This window comes from Meleagris gallopavo, chromosome 5 (genome assembly GCF_905368555.1).
Source record: "Meleagris gallopavo chromosome 5, MGAL_WU_HG_1.1, whole genome shotgun sequence".
NCBI lineage: Eukaryota > Metazoa > Chordata > Aves > Galliformes > Phasianidae > Meleagris > Meleagris gallopavo.
This window is the reverse complement of record NC_139408.1, coordinates 54,399,140-54,420,006: the sequence shown is the minus strand read 5'-3', so window position 1 is coordinate 54,420,006 and position 20,867 is coordinate 54,399,140. Positions and strand designations below refer to the sequence as shown.

The 20,867-nt window shown below is 38.1% G+C and overlaps 1 protein-coding gene across 1 annotated transcript in view; it reads left to right on the top strand.

Moving 5' to 3' along the window:
• LRRC9 (leucine rich repeat containing 9) overlaps positions 1-20,867 on the top strand; it is a 47,752-nt gene that overhangs the window by 15,652 nt on the left and 11,233 nt on the right. The window contains exons 11-26 of the mRNA XM_085225831.1: positions 463-639; positions 3,369-3,486; positions 4,834-4,969; positions 5,829-5,975; positions 6,797-6,918; positions 7,964-8,173; positions 9,081-9,200; positions 10,113-10,304; positions 11,794-11,919; positions 12,867-13,001; positions 15,810-15,987; positions 16,386-16,606; positions 17,312-17,434; positions 17,936-18,066; positions 18,561-18,669; positions 19,014-19,153. Coding sequence (XP_085081957.1) covers positions 463-639; positions 3,369-3,486; positions 4,834-4,969; positions 5,829-5,975; positions 6,797-6,918; positions 7,964-8,173; positions 9,081-9,200; positions 10,113-10,304; positions 11,794-11,919; positions 12,867-13,001; positions 15,810-15,987; positions 16,386-16,606; positions 17,312-17,434; positions 17,936-18,066; positions 18,561-18,669; positions 19,014-19,153 — 2,385 coding nt within the window. The remainder of the gene's footprint in view (positions 1-462; positions 640-3,368; positions 3,487-4,833; positions 4,970-5,828; positions 5,976-6,796; positions 6,919-7,963; positions 8,174-9,080; positions 9,201-10,112; positions 10,305-11,793; positions 11,920-12,866; positions 13,002-15,809; positions 15,988-16,385; positions 16,607-17,311; positions 17,435-17,935; positions 18,067-18,560; positions 18,670-19,013; positions 19,154-20,867) is intronic.

Sequence of the window (20,867 nt, the reverse complement as noted above, 5' to 3'; positions counted from 1 at the left end):
GTAGATGGTAGAACAGAACTCTGAGCTCCAGTCCCCAGACTCCCAGCTAGACAGTGGACCACCTCTTCTTTCTCAAGTTTTAAGCTGGAAACTGTGCAGACTGCTCACTTCATGCATGGCTTCACTTGTAAGTGCAGAACTGCTAATTTGTGTAGTGAAGTAGGATTTAAACAGATTGTAGATACAAGAATGCAAGTAGAGGAAAAGAACACAGTGAATCACATATGGGTAGGTGTTGATGTTTGATGCCTAACTTTGAATGTGGCGTTTGAATAAAGTTAGGTAAATTTCTTTATTCTCAGAGATTTATATCTCTGAGAGAATGAAGTTGTAATGAAATGAAACAGGCTAGATGTATTGCTTGTGATTCTTTCTTTTGAATAGGGAACAGAATAAAATAATGTAGGTTGCACTGAAGAAGAAAATATTAACGCTGTTTCCTCTGTGTATTTCCACATTCAGGTTTAGTTCCTGTTGTGATCTAATTCAGTCACGATTTTGTAGCAGGGATTTCAGAGCATATGATATCATTGGAGTGAAAATAAACCGTGCATTTAGGGTGCACAATCAAATCCTAAGGCTGAAATTTGAAGAGAAGCTCCAAACATTTCTGGAAAAAGAAACCTTCAGTGTAGCAGAGTAAGTGCATAAGTGCTATTTAGTGTAGCACTGCCATGTGCACAAATTAAAATCTGTGATTTCAAAGAGTAAAAAGACTTTGCAAAGCATCATATAGGACTATAATATAGGACTATGAAGAAGTTTTCCTCAGATAAAGACCTTAAAGACCGTTTAGTTTCAACCTCCCTGTCATGAGCAGGGATACCTCGCAGCAGAGCAGCTTGCCCAAAGGCACATGAAACTGCCTGGAGCAATTCCAGGGACAAGCACACACAACTTCTCTGGGCAGCCTGTGCCACTGCCTCACCACCGTTACAATGAAAAATTTGTTCCTTATGTCACATCTAAATCCACCTTCTTTTAGTTTGAAGCCCTTACCCCTTGTCATATCACTACATGCCCTTGTAAAAAGTCTTTCTCCAGCTTTCTTATAGTGCCCCTTTACTGGGGGGCTAGGAAGGCTGCTATAAGGTCTCCACAGAGCCTTCTCTTCTCCAACCTGAACACCTTAGCTCTCCCATTCTCTCTTCGTAGAAGTGTTTCTGCTCTCTGATCATCTTCATGGACTCCTCTGGAGTCACTCCAACTGGTCCATGTTCTTCTTATGTTGTGGGAATGCTGATGGGGTCTCCTGAGAGAAAAGTAGAGGGGAAGAATAATCTCCTTCAACCTGCTGGTCATATAGTAGCTTGGTAGAAAATACTAGGCCTGAGACGTACCTCAGACTGATGATGTTAGAATCTGTGTCTTAATTTATCTATTCCTAATATGGCTGTGAAAGGACAGTAAATGTTATGAATGGCTAGCTTCCTGAAAGCTGAAAGGAGAAGAACAATGCAAAGCAAAGCCCACTTGGATGTATATGCATCTGCATTTCATTTGTACCACAGGAAAACATATGGATATGTCAAGGCTGTCACAAAGTTGATTTGTATCCATGCAGATTAGCCCAGTTTTTTATGCAAGTGTTCATTTTGAAATTTATGTCACTGTGCTAACTTATTTCACTTCCTTTCACAAATCAGTGTGAGACTTACAATGCAAACATGGTTTTCATCATAAGCATTGGTAATTATCTGCCCAAAACTGTGTCTTCAGTGTCTTAGGATACGTGGTTGTCCACTTGTAGCTATGAATCACTGCTTGCATCCATTCTTTTCTTTGCAATACTGAGAAATTTGCAGACTTGATGTGTCACTGTATTTGTGAAAGTTACAATTTTACCACTGTTCATACACTTTTGATCTTTTTTTTCAATACAACGTGAAGCAGATTTGTTCATCCCTTACTATCCTTTGTGTAAAGTTGGAAACACAAAATGATCATCACTCAAATTATTTAAGCTCGTACTGGGTATCAGATTGTTTCTGTGCTTTTTTCTCACCCTGAGGAACTCAGACTGGTACAGCCAATAGTATTTGGAGTTCTTTTCGTATTACCTGGAGAGAACAGAACTTTCCAGGAAGCTCCTCAGAGTATTCTGTATCATGGTGGTACAATATATCCTGCAGGCTGCATGGAAAACTGTCCTAGTATGTTAGCTCCTAGAATGGATTAGCCATGTTTGATCTGTTCATAATGAGCAAGAGCCCGTTCCAATTGATCCCAGGCAATTTGTGGCATCAATCTTCCCTAAAATGTAGTTATGTAGGAATCAGCCCATGCTTTTTGCTCAACACTGTTCTTAGATTGAAACCTTATGGTTTAGTGCTCATTTTGGTGAAGGGAGAAATGGGGGAAGGGGAGGGCAGTGAAGTCAGGAGACAAAGGAATAATTTAGTACTTGCTGCTGTTAACACATGTTGTGTTACCTTCTTTCTTCTCATGCTATAACTACCTTCCTGGTAGAGATCTTCAGCAAATCAAAGACTTTTTTTCTTGCAGCAGCATTGTGTTTTAACCCCTCCACACAGCTCTCGCTCACTCTCCTCAAGTGAGAGGAGGGTGAGAATCAGAAAAATAGAAGTGTGAGAACTCACAGGTTGAGATAAAGGCAGTTTTCTATGTAAAGCAAAAGATGAATGCACATGCAAAGTAAAAGAAGGAATTCATTTGCTACTAACCCATGAGCAGGCAAAAGTTCAGCTGCTTCCAGGAAAGGAGGGCTTACTGTGTGTATCGCTTCCTTGGGAAGACAAATGCCATCATTCCATATGTCCCCCACTTCTTTGCCCCAGTTTTTACTGCTAAGCATGACTCCGGATGGTGTGAGGTATCCCTTCCATCAGGCTGGGTTGCCTGTTCTGGCTGTGTTTTCTCACAGCATCTCATGCACCCCCAGCCTGCTTCCTGGCAGGGCAGCTCAAGAAGCAGAAAAGTCCTTGGCTCTGTGTAAGTACTTTTCAGCAACCACTAAAAACATTGGTGAGTTATAACCACTATTTTCTTCAAAAATCCAAAGCACAGCATCACACCAGCCTTTCTCTATGAAGAAAATTAACTTCATCCCAGCCAAAACCATCACAAGAGGCAAATAAAAAGGTACATCTTTTTAAAATATGGTAAAGGAAATAGAGGCTAATTGTACCAGTTGTAAAGACTCAGGAAAGACAATTCTCTCTTGCAAGTGATTTTGAGATTACAGTGAATATTATAGAATTTGCATTAGTTATAGTCTGCCATCTTATAAATGTTGTCTAAATGTGTATCAACTTTCTCTGGTTAGAGTAGCTATACTTGTATTTTGTCTACTTTTGTAACTGCATAATGAAAACCTGAAGCCTTTCCCTGTGTCTTTTCTTCTTAAGAAACTACAAAGAGAAGATGGAGTATCTCTTTTATGTATTTAATCCTGAGTGGTCAGTTAAGGAAAAGCAGCTGCTTCAGATTCTGGAAGATGGCTTTCATGACATGGAAACACGTGTGGTATGCTATGAAATGGACAAAGAATGCTATAAGTAAAGGATAGCAAAGGGAGTAGTCAGAAAAGTGCTGCTCTTTTCTCCCCTCTTTTTTCATCAGTTTTCTATTCATTCGTGTTTCCTGTTTCTTTCCTGTCCCTATCATATTTCTTCATTTTACTCCTGCTTCATTCTTCACATCTTTATGCCATCTCAGGCAAAGCCATGATTAGCACTTTCCCATTTTTCCTCACCGTCTTCTTGTCCTTTCCTTGCCCTTTCTCTTGCTGTTGCACATCATCTCTTCTCACTCACCACTTCTCATTTGTGTCCCTGTTAGTTTGTCAGGTACTGTTGCAGTTCTAGCTTGAAGGTCTCCACAGTCACTGCTGCAGTACCTCTATTAGCTGCCCGTGGATCACATTGGTTCAATCATTTCTTCAGTCATTTACCTTTGAATTTTCATTTTTATGTGTTTCAACACAATATTATTTTGTTCTTCCTATCAGGGCTATTTTAAATCATATCAAGAATTTTCAGTTCTTTCAGTTTCAGTTGGAGTAATGCAGCATCCTGTGTCCTGTTTTGCAAGCCTTGTCCTAAAACTAAATCACCACCTCTTTTCTCCTTAAACACACTAAGATTAAGATTAGTATTTTCTCTGGTACTTCCAGCTACCTAAGCCTAACCATTTGTCCCTGCTGGCATGGATCCTAGCTGTTTGCCCAATCGTAAACCCTTGAAACTGTTAGTCCTGTCCCAGTGACCCCTTTCAGCACTAGACTGAAAAAATAGCCAGACAAGTGTAATACATTATTTCATGATGAGTAAAAAATTATGATCAGAAAAAGTATTTTCACAGGCTGACAGAATGGTTGAGGTTGGGAGGGACCTCTGGGAATCACCTCAAGGAAAACAAATTCATGGCAGCATATCACTCTTCTCTGTTACTCTTTTTTTCTTCTTTCCAGCCTTTTGCATGCCTGCCTTTCTTGTTTTTCTCCAAGAAAAGATCAAATTTTTGGACAGCAAGATTTTATCTTCAGATTTTTTTTGCTATTTTCAGCTTTTGCTTTATTATCATTTGCATTGTACTAGTTTACAAAGGCTGCACTGAGATTCTTATTTGTGCATTGCATGTATATATGCATAGGGGAGGACAGGCTCTGCACATAATAGCAATCAGATCTTGTCTGTTTCCCTCATTCTGTTAAAATAACAACATAAACCATTTTCTTACTCTTTATTCTTCACTTTTCCTGCCTGGCATCCCTTATTGTAATTCATGTGTATATTTTCATGCTGCTTCAATTTGTTTACATTTCTATGGGATGGACTAAGTCAAAGATATTTGGGCCTTTAATCTTTGCAGCAGCCTGGGAAGAATGAAGCTGTCCTTCTTTGTAACAGTCTGAACATATGTGAATGTCCCAGAATAGAGTTTCTGAAACAGCAAGCCAAGGCTGAAGGCAATAACAGGAGTGATCCTGAGGAGTCATTCAGGCACGGTAATCCAAAATTTGGAAGGATGTAAAACTGATGTTGAGTGGCTTGTATAATTGCTGTATTTTATGTTATAGGTCCAAGGCTAAGAGCTGGTTTATGTAAGCTTGAAATGAGCTCTGAAACTTTGTGGAAATCTGTTCCAGTGGCATTTCTGCATATTAGGAAGCTCCACAAAGGAATTGGCCTACTGCAAGTAATTCGCAGACAGGAGTTTGAGAATCCATGGGAAATGTTCTCATCTGAGAAATAATTAGCTGTATCTAGTCTTTTCATGATCCAGAAGCTCTAGAAAAGGGCAGAGTGAAGAAAGGCACAAATACGTTGGGTTAATTTGTGTACAGGACAGGGTACCAAAAGGAAACATACTTTGTAGGATGGTTTCCAAGAGACAAGGCTTTGGCAGTCATGCAGTGTGACTGTCATTTCCGTGGCTTGGGAATGATCAAACTTCAACCAAATCTGAAAAAAAAATAAATTAGAAGTCTCAAAGATAATCAAGCATTCACAAATTTTGTAGAATTATGGCTAAACATAGATTAGTTTGCCTCCCAGGTTCTACTGTTCATTAAATCACTTGTAATTCAGATTTCACTTACTTTACATACTAGCCAGCTAGAAAAGTTGTATTTCAATGCATACTTGGTTTTTTGCCAGTCTATTTATTTCATGAAAAACACAGATGTTGGTAATGATTCCATGTTTATTTTATATGTGTACGTATATATATATGTATGTATTACATACTTACTAGACCATTCATCTACCAGTCAAAGATGTCTTATTACATTAAGCATCACTGCTTTATTATCCCATCCTCACTCCCTTAGCTAGAAGCATTAAGTGTCTTCTCTCCACACTTAGGGACAGTGATAATTGCAAAAGTTTTCCTTGGCCACAGTGCTCCAGTTTGTCCAATGAATCCTATCTGTCAAGACAATTATCCAGAAGCTAATTCAGTATTCAGGCCATGGAAATGCCTAGAAAGGGGTGCATCTCCTTCAGATAATGGTATGTATTAGTAGGTGTTTGTTAGCAAAAATTTAAGGCTAAAGTAACGTTTGTTTTCTAAACTCATCTTCCACTTTGGGTATCAAGATGTTTCATTCCTTGGAACAGTCTCTGCTTAGTTGAACTACATGTTTTCAAAGACAAGAACAAGCCAGAAGATCCCTCTTTGAATAAATATTTGGTGCACAGAGTGGAAATGAGCTGTGCCACACTGATTTTAGCCATTAATCCACAGTAAGAGAAGCATGCTTCTGAGAAAAACAATGTTATGAGTAATGAGCTTAAATCTGTATTGTATGATGTGCATCCTCTCATTGATAAATTCCATTTTACCCTTCCTTTTCAAGAGAACACAGAGTGGGGACTGAGCAATAATTTTACCTCTTCTGTTTGATATGCCTTCTAAACATTCAGGTTCTTAAAGTGAGCAGCACTTCATAAAGGAATTGGGTTTGTTTCTGGTTTTTTAGAATGGAAGAAAAACAAACATCATTAGGAAGATGATCACACCATGATGTAATGAAGTACTTTTGGATAGTGCAGCAACAGAAGCGTTGCAGGAGAGCAGTCTGTGATCTCCAGATTTAAGTTTGTCTTCCACAAGCAGTGATCTTCATGCTGGAATTTGACACATACTCATTCTGTGTGGGAGATTAGATAGCCAATTTAAAGTCTTTTATGAGTCTGTATGGCAAAGAAAGTCTAATAGCAGGAAGGAATAAATCTGAAGTACCTTCATGGAAGGAGATATCTTTGATTTATTAACATTCTGAAATAAATGCTTAAGAACAATGTATTTTTTTCAATTTCCTCCACTTTAGAAATGTGGGCTTCTTGGGAACAGAGAAATTGTGACAGCAATGGATGGCAGTGTGAGTGGTTTGTGTTTGACCATGGCCTGGTCCTGCCAGAATACATCGCTGACCTTGAGTACGTTACACTGGTACGTCCTTTGTTTTTCCTAGTGTGATATTTGAGGTTAAATTTTAAACTTCACATATCAAAATGAAAAAAAGCAAATAGGTGAAATGAAAGCCTGCCCTGCTCACAGGACCTGCCAAGCTCAGGCTTAAGTCTGGTTCTCCTCTTCCTGTCCATTCTATCAGATCCAGATAAAACTCATTTGGAAGTCAGTGAGATACTTTCTACTCATAGGGGGAGCTGGAAGAAGCTTTTATTTTGTAGTTGTAAAAGGCATAGCAAAGAAAGCACAAATCCTTTAATTAAGTTTTGATAGTAAGTGGAAATGTACTTGAAACATACACCCACTATCAGTAAGAATTCTTTCCTGAGGTACCATGCAAGGTGCAACCAACAGTACTGACTTTGCAAAATATCACGTTTTCAAGAGATATTCAGTGAGCAAATGATTTTTTAGTTGTTTGGTTTATATTGTGAGTTGTAAAGTTTAGGGAGAGAAGAAAGGAGATATATTTCATTCGCCTGGTATCCTAAGCAAGTTTTCCTCAAGTGAGAATTGCTTCTGTTTATTTTTACATATAACCCATACAATGCTGCTCTTTCACTTCATAACTTGCTGCCAAGGTGAAAAGGGTCATTTCAGACTCTGAGCTACTGTGTGTGTCTGGTGGAAACAAAAGAGTATGAACAAGAGTTTATGAGAATATTCAGCTCTGGGGAAAGGAAGGAGTAGAGCAGAATTCACTGATGGTCTGCCTGGTCCCGTGCTTCAGTTGTAGGCTGCTCTACTGTGACTCTTCAGTCCATATTTGTATCTCTTTTGCCTCTAGCCAGAGATATATGTGATATATAATGGCCTATATAAAAAATCATCAGGTAGTGCAATGAGACAACTTAAATCTAATTTCTAGCAGATCTGTGTCACAGAAAGATGATTTCCTAACTTCACTGCTATGAATTCCCTGATCAAACTTCTCTGGTTTGATGCTGAATGTTAGATTTCTTACTTAAGTAAAAAGCAGACAGTTTACAAATCTTAGATGCCTTTTTTTTATGTACCTTCATAGGTCAAAGACAAGTCTCTGTTTTCGACATGCAATATATTTGTGGAAGAGAGAAAGAGAAGCACAGAAGTTTTTATTCCATCTCATGATTTGCAACGTGATGATGAAGTTTTGAACATGGAACCATCAGTAGAAGTGAGGCCTAAGATAACCTGTTTAGATGAAGTAAAAATACTTTCAGTAGCTAAGGCCAATATCTACAGTCAGCTACAGGTGAGATACTGCTTTTTTTTTTTTTAATATTTGCTTTTTTCAGTAGAATAAATATATTACAAAATTGTTACTTTGTTGTTCAAGTTGACCAGAGAAAAACCAAAGACAGTAAATTAAAAATTAATGTTTCCATTTGAGCTCAATCCTGACGTTGCTTAGGTTTACCTGATATCAGTAGAACTTGTGGTCCTCTGCCCATCAGTTTCATGCAATGTGAACAACTGCCGCTTCCTAATTGATGAAGAACAATGAAAAATATTTGATGCTTCTAATTACGAAATAGTTTCCAACTGTCCCATTTTTAACTCCAGTTTCTGAGCTGATGTAATTTTTTTTTTAATCTGTTGCTTATATTCTCAATCCCATTTTTATGATTTTTATAATATACTTTTCTAAAACTTGTTAAGAAAAAGGAGAATAGCAGTTCTGGTTTTGTGCAACAAAAATGCCAACTTTACAGAGACCTTTATTGCAATGTAATTCCAGCAACTGTCCTCTTAATTTGCCTTTTCCTAAGGGTCTGCATTTTGTGTCTCCTTGGCCTCACTCTTCCCATTCTGCTCTTTAAGAAACAGGGGGAACTGCTGAAGTTTCTTCACGTTCCCTTTTCCCTTAAGCTGGTAGACTGTCTTTCCATCTTACCCTGGTTGCCTTTATTTTGTGAAGAAGAAAATAAATATTCTTCAAATAAGTGAAAAATGACTAATCATAGCCTTTTGTTGTCTTTCAATATTACATGTCAGCTTGCATTCACCTTTTACAGTCTTTTTATGATTTATCAGTAGGATGGTATTTATATTTGCACTTCAATAGCTGAAGGTTTATATTTTTAAGGCAGCTCTGGAGTGCTACAGAATTTGACTGCGTGTCTGATAGAATCATAATTTCTGATGTACTTTTGGCCTAGGTCTTGAATTTGCATGGAAACAGACTGAAGAAGCTGCAGAACATCTCTAGATTTAAAACACTTCGAAAGCTTATCATCAGCTTTAATGACTTTGCTTCTTTAAATGATATTTATGATTTGGTGAGAAATTAAGGTTTTTTTATTTTTTTTTCTTTAAGAAGAAACTTCTAAGTTTTAAGATTAACCATTAATATTCTTGCATGTGGGGTGGACTCACAAGACAGGATTGAGGCAGGAAGCGTACATCACAAAAGAATGGGGGCTAACCTAAGATCACGAGTGCTCTGGTACTATCAGCAGCCAGCAATTTTCTCCAGTTTGAATCACAGTATTACAGCATTATCACTTTATCGCACATCTGTCCTCACAGTGGCCATTTCAATTTAATAAGTAGTAACACTGAATGCAGTACCTGAATTCTCCCCCAGCTTTGCCACTGAGCTACCTGATGATTCATGTCATGTTGCTTTTCTCCTTCTTCATTCCTAATAAGTCAAGTGAAATAATTGTAAAAACTATCAAAGTAATGGTGATTAGAAAGAGCCAAATCTAAATGGTCTTGGAGCAAGATGCTAAGGAAGGTATTCATTTTCAGCCTTAAAATGCTATACAGTGCGTGGCTGCTTTTGTAGTCTTTAGTCTGGAATAACTAAACACACTTAAGTTCTAACCAGGACCTCTGGGCTTTCCCATCTTGCTGATGTGGAATCAGGGATCCAGTTCCCAGGTTACCTCCTACCACTTAGGAGGATCCAGATATGAACACAGATGCACCCTCCCCCTTTCAAAAACTTCCTGGCATAACATGCCAGAGTGCTCTGCCAGATGATGGCTCCTCTGCAGTCTTGACAGGAACACGGCTGGAACATCCTAGACTTCCCTCAACAGAGACAGTACAGAGCAAGGGAAGTCCTGAATATTGGATCCAGTTAAGTCTATTTAAAGATTCAAAGTATCTGATTACTTTAACCAAAGTTTATTTTGCAGTACTTTTAGCAACACGACTATCTTCAAACCTGTATTGTTTTGCAGCCCAACCTGGAGTATTTGGATGCAAGCCATAACCATGTGATCACTCTTGAGGGCATTAGAGGCTTAAGCAAACTGCAATTCTTTGACCTGAGCTGGAATCAGCTGAAAGAGTCCAAGGAGGTTATTAACATCTTATGTGAACATACTCCCAATTTACAAAGCCTGGACATCAGACACAACCCATGGTGTAAGGTAGATTTCAGTGCTTGAAGTTCCTAGGAAAGTATTCTAACCAGGTCCACAATTACATCATAAAGGCTTAAAATTTGGTCCTGCACCTTATTGATTCCAAGGTCCTTCCAGTGTAAGAAGCTTTGTGAACATTTTATGGCATCTTTGTTCTCACAAAGCCTTCACTTTTTTTCTGTGGTCACAGCCTGAACAAGTGCTAGTAAGTGAGCTAACGTACACTTAGTCTCTCTGTCACTGTGTGCATCTCAGCAGCAGCACAGCTGTGCTGGCTGGAGCTTTGGAGAGAAAGCCAATACTCAGCCCTTTTACTGACACTTGTACATTGATATTGCCCAACCAGCTTCTGAAACAAATGTTTCTCTTTATTTCTTTTAAATCAGTACATTTTAACATTATTTAAATAGCTTAGTGAGAATCAACACAGTTAACCCTTACAAGTCTAAGGCACTAAACAACACTTAGTCTTTTTTTTAATGGTCATTTAAATACTCAGTTGAGTATTTTGTAATTCAAATTCAGGCAAACAGAATACTTTCTGAGTAAAATACTTCTCTTAAATACTTTGAATAGCAAACCAACAGAAAACAGAACTCCATTCAGACACCCAGTGGTCCCTTTAAGCTTCACTGATGCTTTTCAATACTTGTTGAAATATAAAAAGAAGTGAAAGCTACTAGTTCCAGTCTGTGATGCTTTGTTGTGATTACTTAAGCTTTTATCAGATTAAACTTTCAATTTCACTAATTTTTTTTTACCATCAACTTTGTGCCAACGTGGTAAATCTTGTGTCTGACACATACCTGCTTCAACATCCAACTAGAATGTTTAGTTAGTTCAGAGCAAGGCAGAAAATCCTCATTACATTTCAGAGGATGCATTCTACCAGCTAGCTCATAAAAGACTGCATTTGGGTTATTTAGAAATCAGAATATATTGATAGAACATCCACAGACAAAGACATTGTTATTCATCACGTGAGATACGTGTGTTTCATGTATTATTTTAAACTAGTGGGCAGTCTAACATATTCCCTATTTATGGGATACATTTGGTTGACATCTCGAGGCTTCAGTCACACTTCTAAATCCTTTAAACATCCCTCACATGTCCTCTGGAGCTTTCTTTGCCTTTGTAATATTTCTAGCTGATATATGGAACTTGTAAATACAGCTCATATATTAATAAGTGTTGTAAGATTAGTAGCATTCTGAGCAAGCCACGTGACTCCAGACCAGTTTATTTCCATCAGCATCACATAAAATCAGGATGATCAAAATTGGCCCAAAGGTAACTTGTGCTGTGTGTTTCTGGCAAACTACATTAGCGGGGATGATGTGGTGGCTCTGCTGAAGATCACCGCAGAGCTCAACGTCCCTGAGCTGACAGTAAAATAAAACCAGAAAAGAAATGGAAATCTCTTCCTGGTATGTACTGGTATTTAAAAAAAAAAGAAAAAGACAGAAAAGTAACCTTTTTTTGTCTCCTCAAGCCCACCTGCATCCGGCTAAGTGTCATTGGCCAACTCAAGACTCTCACTAACCTAGATGGAGTCCTGATTGCTGATGAAGAAGCTGCAGAAGCATTATACTATATTGAAGCATCAGTAATAAACCAGGTGTGATATTTTGTTTTGTTATAACTTACAGTGAGTACTACCAAAAAGGAAAGCCATGTGAACAGTTCTACACCTGTGTTTGATGTTGTGGATAATGCTTTAAAGAACACTTGGTTTTCTATTGCATTTGTTTTTTTTTTGTTTTTTTCCTGAAGACAGGTGTTTTATCTTTGCTCCTATCAGTAGATCAGAAGATACTTAATAAATGTAGGTCTTACAAAGATCTCTGTTGCTACCAAGAATTTTGCTTTGTCACGGGTTGGAAACAATCATGTCTGATTCCTGCTGAATACAGGATGCAAGAAAGTTACAGTGTTTGCCAAATAGATGCAGTGGAGGGGAAAATAGCTGGCTAATGGTACTGTATGCTTCTTTTAAATATCCCTTGCTTTAAGGTCTTTTCAATGGGTAAATTTTCAGAGTACTTTACAACAGGTATGAAGCACATCCTCCCAACCCTTGAGCACAAGAACTCTGGACTGTATCTCAAAGCACTCCTGAACCTTAGGCTGAGCTTAAGTAACACACACCATGGACTGTCTAGTTGGAACTCGATATCATGCTGACACAATGTTTATATGATCAGAGCACAGTCAGAGTGCTACTGCCTGCTCACAGTGAAAGCTAAGAAAGATCCTCCTGCAAAGAAATGGACAGATATCTTCCCAGGAAAGTCTGTAAGGTTAATACAGAGGGATTTAATGAGGTCTGCCTTCTCTGCTGTGAAGTACATAAATACTGAAAACTTCAAAAATTTGATATGTAAGACCTGTAGGAGTATTCCAAACCACTAGACTTATTAGATCTATGATTTATTATGTCTGCTGATATATCACCTGTTCCTTTCAGGAGCAGAAAATTTGTATGCCCTTTACTGTCTGCTGGTGAACTGTGTATGGTATAATTTATTATGTACTCAACAAAATATTTTCTTCTTTTTCCTCTAGACATCACTGTTGGAATATTCTAGGACTGATGAAGAAAAGCCCCCCATTCTCAGCGTATTTTCTTGTGCTACAATTCTGTCTCAAATCAGCAAGAACAGGGTGGATTTACAGATGGACCATAACTGGTATTCAATGGTAAGGCTGATGCTGTTTAATATACTTACATCAACACTTAGATTAATCTATGTTTTCATTTGTTATCTTAAACATTTTATGCTGTTTGATTACAATATATTACAGAAAACTTGAAAGTCTAACAAGAACTTACCTTGTTTCTGATTATAGCCACCCCCAGACATCTCACAGGAGGAGGTTCCAGATATCCTGAAGAGGGCATTTCAATTGCAGTTTTTGCAGTGCGTTTTCCTTATAGCATTAAAAGATTTTTAAGACCAAGCAGTGACTTCATGCAAAAAGCAGGAAAAAAAAAAAAAAAAGTATTAACCAGTAATTTCTGCGTTCAGACCACTACGATCTCTCCGAGCTACAGCAAGTCTTATGTAAAGCCATTCAGACTAGGGTTAATTTCACCTAACATTTGTGATCTGCAGCACAGATAACCATATTTGAACTATTAAGCCTAGGTTCCTTCTATAGGCAAAGCAGACACAAAAACAGCTGTGGGACGCGAGTCCTGTGAGTGTTCAGAGGGGCTGTTTGAAGACTCCCTGCTAGAGGGCAGTGCACTTACAAGCTATCACAGACGGAGCTATCTCTATTGCTGACATCAGTGTGCTGACAGGAAATTCTCAGTGGTTCTATAAGGATTTTAAGTAACAGCGAATCTGTTACTTGAAATAGGTCTCTCCTACCTCTATCATGTCTACCCTGTTTCTGAAAAAAAATTGGCTTCTAGCACCAAGTAATTCTTGTTTTGTTGTAAAGGGTGTTCTAAAGGGCGTTGTAAAGGTTCTGTTCTAAAGAACCAGAAGTCTTTTCCTTATTTAGCCCAAATCATCCCACTTTTTACTTTTTGAGATCCATCTTCTAACCAGTATTTGTCTATTAAACAAGAGATGCATTTACAACACAACTGAGACTGTTTTGTTACACCCAGTGCCCAGTTTGATCTGAGCTCTCAGAGTGTCTTAGGCCATTCAGAAAAAAGTTTCTCCTGGATTCTCTAGTGTCTAGCATTGTAGCAGAGCCAATACTGTAGCTTTTCCTTCATTGGAAGGATTAATTTATGTCTCTTATTTGGCTGTTTATGAGTTTATAGGAATTTGGTATCTTTCAGAGTTCTGCTTGTCTGACAGATTGAGCCAAAAGTCACTGCTGAGATTGAAAGGCAGTGATGATAAGGCTAACAGATGGATGTAGAGGTAGCACAATCACACCAGGCTTTTTTCCTTCCAGGAAACTGAACTAACAGGCAGCCACAAGAGTCAGAGGAAAAAGATCCAAGGTCACCCTAACCTGTTGTGACCCATCAGATGAAATCATGCTAATCCACTCAGTATGAAAGGTTAAAAGCTCCTCTGTCAGTTCAATTTGTTAACACAATATAGAATAGCTAGAGGAAAGCACATATCTGTTGATAACCATAGCATTTCATTCTGTGTGCATTAGGGAACTCACAATTACTGAAACTGCTGGGAAGGTTACTGCATTAGCACATCATCTATCTTTTGTGATATCAGAGAGAAAGGATTCATAGTGGGTAAAATACATATTGTGGGAAAGGAAATAACGTAGCCCAAATTGTTCTTTAGTCATTAACAAATGACACTGAATGTTTTAGGTTGTATTTACAACACTGGATATTTTGGGTCCCTACAGTGTTATCCGATTTTTAAAATTGAGGCTCTATGGTCGTTTTGTTTCTCCACTGCACAATGATTTGTTAACACACTGCAGTGTCATCAGAAAGTAGGGGAGCCGTAGTCACGCAAACAGGTTATGGATAGCCCTGATAGCCCTGTCTACAGGAAGCTTGATGCCACGTGCCTGAAGTCAGCACCCATTTAAGTAAGTCCTTTGACAACCTGGACAACAAAGTAGATAATTCCTACCTACATTTACTTGATTCTATCCAAGACTACTTGTATAATCAATGAGAATACAGATGTTATAATTATGAAATATATAAGACAGTTTGGCTAAGCAGGTTATTACACCAAAAAAGAATAGAGGGCTTCCCTTGTCCTGGGCTCACTGGAAAACTCCAAAAGGAGGAATCTCTTTCTGGAGATCCTTCCCCACTGGTAGTCAGCTCTTGAATGGGGTCCAGGAGCATCCTTCCGGCATTTATTTGAATTGCCTTCACCTGTGCTCCCATGGCTGACTCATGGCTCACCTCAGGTGATCAATCAGAGGCTCAGGCCATGATGCAGCAGTTCCCATACACTACTTCAAGCAAATTAATGGAGGTATTAATCTGGCATGGAAAGAAAAAGAATACTTTGTATAGAAAGAGCATGAAGTATTATGAAGTTAGGATGAAAGCTGTGATTCAGGACTCAGCATTTGCTAGACTATGTATCCAGGTTTAAATATCAATCCCCTGGTGTTATGTTGAAATCCTGCTTCCATTATCAGGATTCCATTTCTATCTAAATCAGGCCTGGTTTAGAATGAGTACCTGTAAAACAGACTTAAGCACTAAAATAATATATTGACAGAAGGACTTAAATCACCCAAAGCTATTTAAAGGCAAACGCAGGCAAGAGGAAAAAAAAAAGGCTATGCTCAGATTGCTTCAATAGCAAAGATACATTTTGGAACTGGCATACTTCTGTTATGAGGGAGAAGCTGAGGTTTTTTTAAATTGTATTACAGATTAGCAGTTCTTTCACATAATGAGGAAATGTCACATCCTGCATCTAATAAATTGTCATAGATATCAGTAGGAAATGTACACATTGAACCTAAGCACAGAATAAATAGGTGGAATTAAATTGATTGACTGGTTTCTTTTAATTCTAGTAATGAGTTTTATTACAGATCACTGTCTTAAATCTGGATGACCAACATCTCTTCAAAATTTCCAACTTGGAAAAACTGGAGCACTTAAGATGGGCATCATTTAGCAACAACAATCTCACACAAGTTGAAGGACTGGAGTCTTGTCTTAACCTCGAAGAACTCACTTTAGATGAAAACTGCATTTCAACACTTGATGGTAATACATTTACCATGGTAGTGGAAATTCAGGCTTATAAGCAAGGACTCAATAGAAATGTCATAGTGAAATATTGTATAGAGGGTGAGTTTTGATTTTCTAGCTACTGTGGGAGCTTTTCCAGTATTGAACAACTTGATGTCTGGTTGCTGAGCGTATATTTAGTTGAACTGAAGTTAGGGATTGAGAAATTACATTACAGCAAAATAAGTTGTAGTGTTTTGGGTCTTTTTATTTGGCATATTTATCTACATTTAATTGATATAATGGTCATGACATAGTTACAGTTGGACCTATTAACACAAACTGTGTCCCTTATAACTTGTTTTACCATCTGTATCAGCCACCTGTTTCTGTTGCACCTGACTATATTAAGTACATCTTGTTTGTTTTTCAAGGAATTTCAAAGCTCACCAAACTTACAAGACTCAGTGTAAATAATAACCATCTTACCAGCCTCAGAAGACACGTGTTTGAGAATCTCTCACATCTTCATTACATCTCTGTTGAGAACAACAGGATCACATCTTTAGTTGGTTTAAAGAAAACATACTCTCTAATAGAATTATACATAAGTTATAACTGTATTTCTATGAGCCAAGAGATATATCATTTAAAGGTAAATATGAATTTACTATTTCAAAGCTTAATTTGGTTTTTAGCATGTTAGAAATATTTTGCTGCTTGGAACTGAGGAAGCTATACTTCAAAGCACAATTCAAGGTTCTGCCTTTGAGTGCTGCATCCATCTAGCTTTACAGTTGGACCTAAAGTGATGAGAACCCCACAGTAGCCTTTTTTGATGAGTGCACTTACTCTTAGAAGGAGGTACTAAAGCCTCTACTTAGACTGGGCTCAAAACTTTCTGCAGTTGAATATCACATATACTGCATAGGCCTCAAGGCTTATAAACCAAGGAATAATTGTGCACGTCACACAACCACACATGCAGCAGTTCCACTTCATTTCAGCTACCATATTTATGACAAACTTTGTTGGCTGCTGTCAGACACTAACTAGTGGGAGCCTGAGACCCTGGTTCTTATTTATGTTAAGACTCTTAAAACTTTGTGAGAAGACAAAGGCTTTTCTAGGGCATGTTAGTATAGTTTTCACTTACTTTGAGAGCTCTGTTTGTAGATGGTACATTTGCCTATTTGTAGGTGGTGCAAAATGCTTTTAATCTAAATGAAAATATCTGGACTATCTTAAGTGATCAGTTGGTTTTGATTCTTGCAGGTGACAACTTAAGAGATAGCTGAAAACAGAGTAGCCTGGTGGTTTAAAAGTAATACTAACAAAAGATTTGTTTTGCTCTTCGCAGGGTTTAACTAATCTGATAATTCTGGACATGAGTGGAAATGGAATAGTCTGGAAACAAGATAACTACAGACTATTTGTATTATTCCATCTTCCCTCTCTCAATGCTTTAGATGGCATCTCTGTAGTAAGTCACACTGTATGCAGATTATTACCAGATTTTTTGTTAAAATCATTCTTTTATAAAACCAGCTCCAGATGACTGGACTTACTGACATCACATATGTAACCTTTTCAGGTACTCAGCAATGTTCCATTGTTTGTTTCTATCTATTTTTAGTCATTTTGAGATAGAAATTGGCTTTTTTTGTTCTTTTTGTAGAAGTGCCTACCACTATAATGTCCTAGAACATTGCTGGAGTTCTAGGGACTTTAACTGTAAGTATGGAGCATCAGCATGATCAGCTCCAACCATGAAATCAGTGTATATTATTTAAAATTCTTTATTATGAACCAGCTGAGAGAAGGCAGACTAGTCTGTTGTGTAAGAAAAATGGTCACATTTTTAAGGCAAAATGACACCTTTTAAAGTTACTTCAATTGCAAATATTTTTGTGTTTCTTAAATTACTCTCATAGTTGTAGATCTGCATTAATATAGCAGACTTCCCTTGAAATGCATTTAACAGGAACCTGCAGAAGGAGAGTGTGCAAAAGATTTGTTTGGAGGCAAACTCACCTCTGACATGATTGCAGATAGGCTGGGACATTCAGACTTCACAGAAATGCAAGAATTAAATTGGGCAAACTCTGACATAAGGTGCGGTGGTTTTCAGAATTGCACTGTTTATAACAGTAGCATTAGGATGCAGTTAGAATGTGAAAATCTGAAATTAAAACTAGTGTTTACCAAATGTGCCAACTGGTAACTCCCTTCTGTCAGCCTAAGGCTAAATGGAGAAGGGAATACTTCATCTGAGCAGTGGCAGCTCCAGCACTGCTGGAAAGCAATGAAAACAGCCTAAAGGTATGGAGCTGGTATTCCAGTAATGAGCTGTACAGGCAAAAGGAGCAGACTGTTGCAAGCCCATGCTTTTGGTGTCAGAATCAAGCTAATTTCTTACTACTGGGGAAAGACAACTGTGGATTCGTTTGAGATTTTCATTAGATTGCTTATTTTGTAGAAGCATGTTACCTTTCTTACCAAAAAGCCAGCATATCAGGGATCTGCTCATGCTATGTACATCATTTATATCTTATTTTCTGATATTACTTGTACTCTGATTCCATAATTATATTCTTTACTTAATTCAGAGCTGTAGAGCTGGTGCCGGCAGATCAGTTTAGAAGTGTCAACAGTGTGAATTTACAGAACAACAATCTCACATCTTTCAGTGGATTAATCTTCCTTCCCAATGTCAAGGTGAGTTCATGACAGTCTTTTCTGTTTTTAGAAAAAATAATAAACTAATTTCCTCGGATTGAAAATACATCTTTAATCTCACTCCATATGCTGTTTGTGGTTTTGTAACAACAGTAATCAATTGGCAAAAAGCTGATTGTGACCACTGTTTCAAGTATACACTATTATTTCACAAAACTGATCCTAAAAAATCAGTGAATTGCACCAGACATTTTAAAGCATTCTAGACTGACCAATTTTGTTTCTCAAAAACGAAAATTCTGAGTCAGAAAAGTGTAATTGGCAGGTTTGCTAATGTCTCAACAGTGGGGCATTCATTTGATTAACTGTGTTTCCTTTGTAAGGTACTATGTCTGAATTACAATCACATTGAATCAATACTGCCTGGACAAAAATCTGCAAATGAGTTAACAAACAGGCAGCAACTGCACCGAAAGGTGATCTCTAGTGGTTATGGACAACAAGAATATACCAAAGGAAGAAGGTACCAGAAGCTTTTAAAGTATGCTTGTGTCTCATTTTTAGCCCACTGAGCAAGGAAGAGATATCTTCAACCAGTAGCTGGAAGTTCCTTACTGTTCTGTTTTGGGTGTTTTATTGTGCTGCTGTGGGTACTGGTTTTTGTATTCATTTTGCACACTTATAACATGTTTGGCATCATCTACTTGGATTTTCTGTCCTAAATTCTTTGGGTACAAGTTGTCAGGCCAGTTCTTCACCAAACTAACAATACCAGTCTTTTGTTGCTCATCGTTTGGATCACACAGACATCTAGGCACACCTTGACATTTATTCACCTTTCTACAAAGGATTTTGTTTTGAGTAAGGGAACCTTCTGCCTTCCTCTGGCTGCTGGTTTCATCTGGAACAGCGTGGTCATGTACTTCTATCAGATTGATCAGTGATATTCTGTGCTTCATTCTTCAGGTTAATTTGTACATTATACTACAAAATGTTATCAGTGTGAAGAATATGGTGAGATAGATAGTATTGCAGTCTCTTGAGCCTGATTTCTGAAAATACGGCTGCCTTGTGCTATGTATTATTCTGATAGCCATCACAAACATTTATTAGAATCAATTTGTTCAGCCAGTTCAGGATAAAATACCATTTATGACCATAAACAAGGCTTTTGTTTGTTCAGCTAAAATTCAGAGAGTGGTCTCTGAATAGGGTTTGGATTTTGTGTGGTCCTGTGTGCAGCCAGGAGTTGGACTCAATGGTCCTCGTGTGTCCCTTCTGTGATTCTCCTTTCCTTCTCTTATTTCATAAGTAAGAATAGGTCATTCATTTTCCAAAGGAGATGGTTATACCTCTTCTTTCTTCCTTCTGCCATCTACATTAGGTCATGTGTTCTAAAGAGCTTTTTCAAAGTACTTTTCAGTTTGCACTTCTCATCTGTACACAGGACTAAAACTTCTGAAACCTGTCAGGATTCATTTACTTTCTCCTGCGTATAAGAAAACATCCATAGCCAAATTCAGTTTTATCATATCAGAAAAGACTTCCAAAGTCAGCATGCAGAGTTCCCCCTACACAGTGGTCAAATTTTATGAAAGTAACATTTACAGTGCATCAGAGAATCCTGCAAAACCTACTTGTTACGTGCATACTTCTCAAGAGCTCACCAGACTCTTCTTATCTTTATTTTTGTATATGCTCAACATCTGGGGTGTGGGAAACCATGAATTTGATTCACATTTTCTGTGGGAAAGGAACACTGACAGAAGAACACATGGATACGGGGTGTTTGAGTTTCCATCATAACATGACAAATTTTTGTGCTCATTTTTCTCTTGTGAGAGATGAACGTTTTTCACACAAACTGGAGACTCAGAAAGGGCCTTAATTACAGAATCACAGTGTCATAGTGGTTGGAAGGAACCTCTGGAGATCATCCAGTCCAAGCCCCTGCTCAAGCAGGCTCCCTACAGTTGGTTGCAGAGGAAAGTGTCCGTGTGGGCTTTGAATGTCTCTGGAAAAGGAGACTCCACAACATTGGTTCGCAGCCTGTTCCAGTTCTCTGTTCATATGAGCTCATGTTCATATGGAACTTCCTGTGTTCCAGTTTGTGCCCACTGCCCCTCATCCTGTCCCTGGGCACCACAAAAAGGAGCCATTTCACTCCCCACACTTTAGACATTTATTTATAAGCACTGATAAGATCCCCTCTCAGTCTCCTCCAGGCTGAACGATCC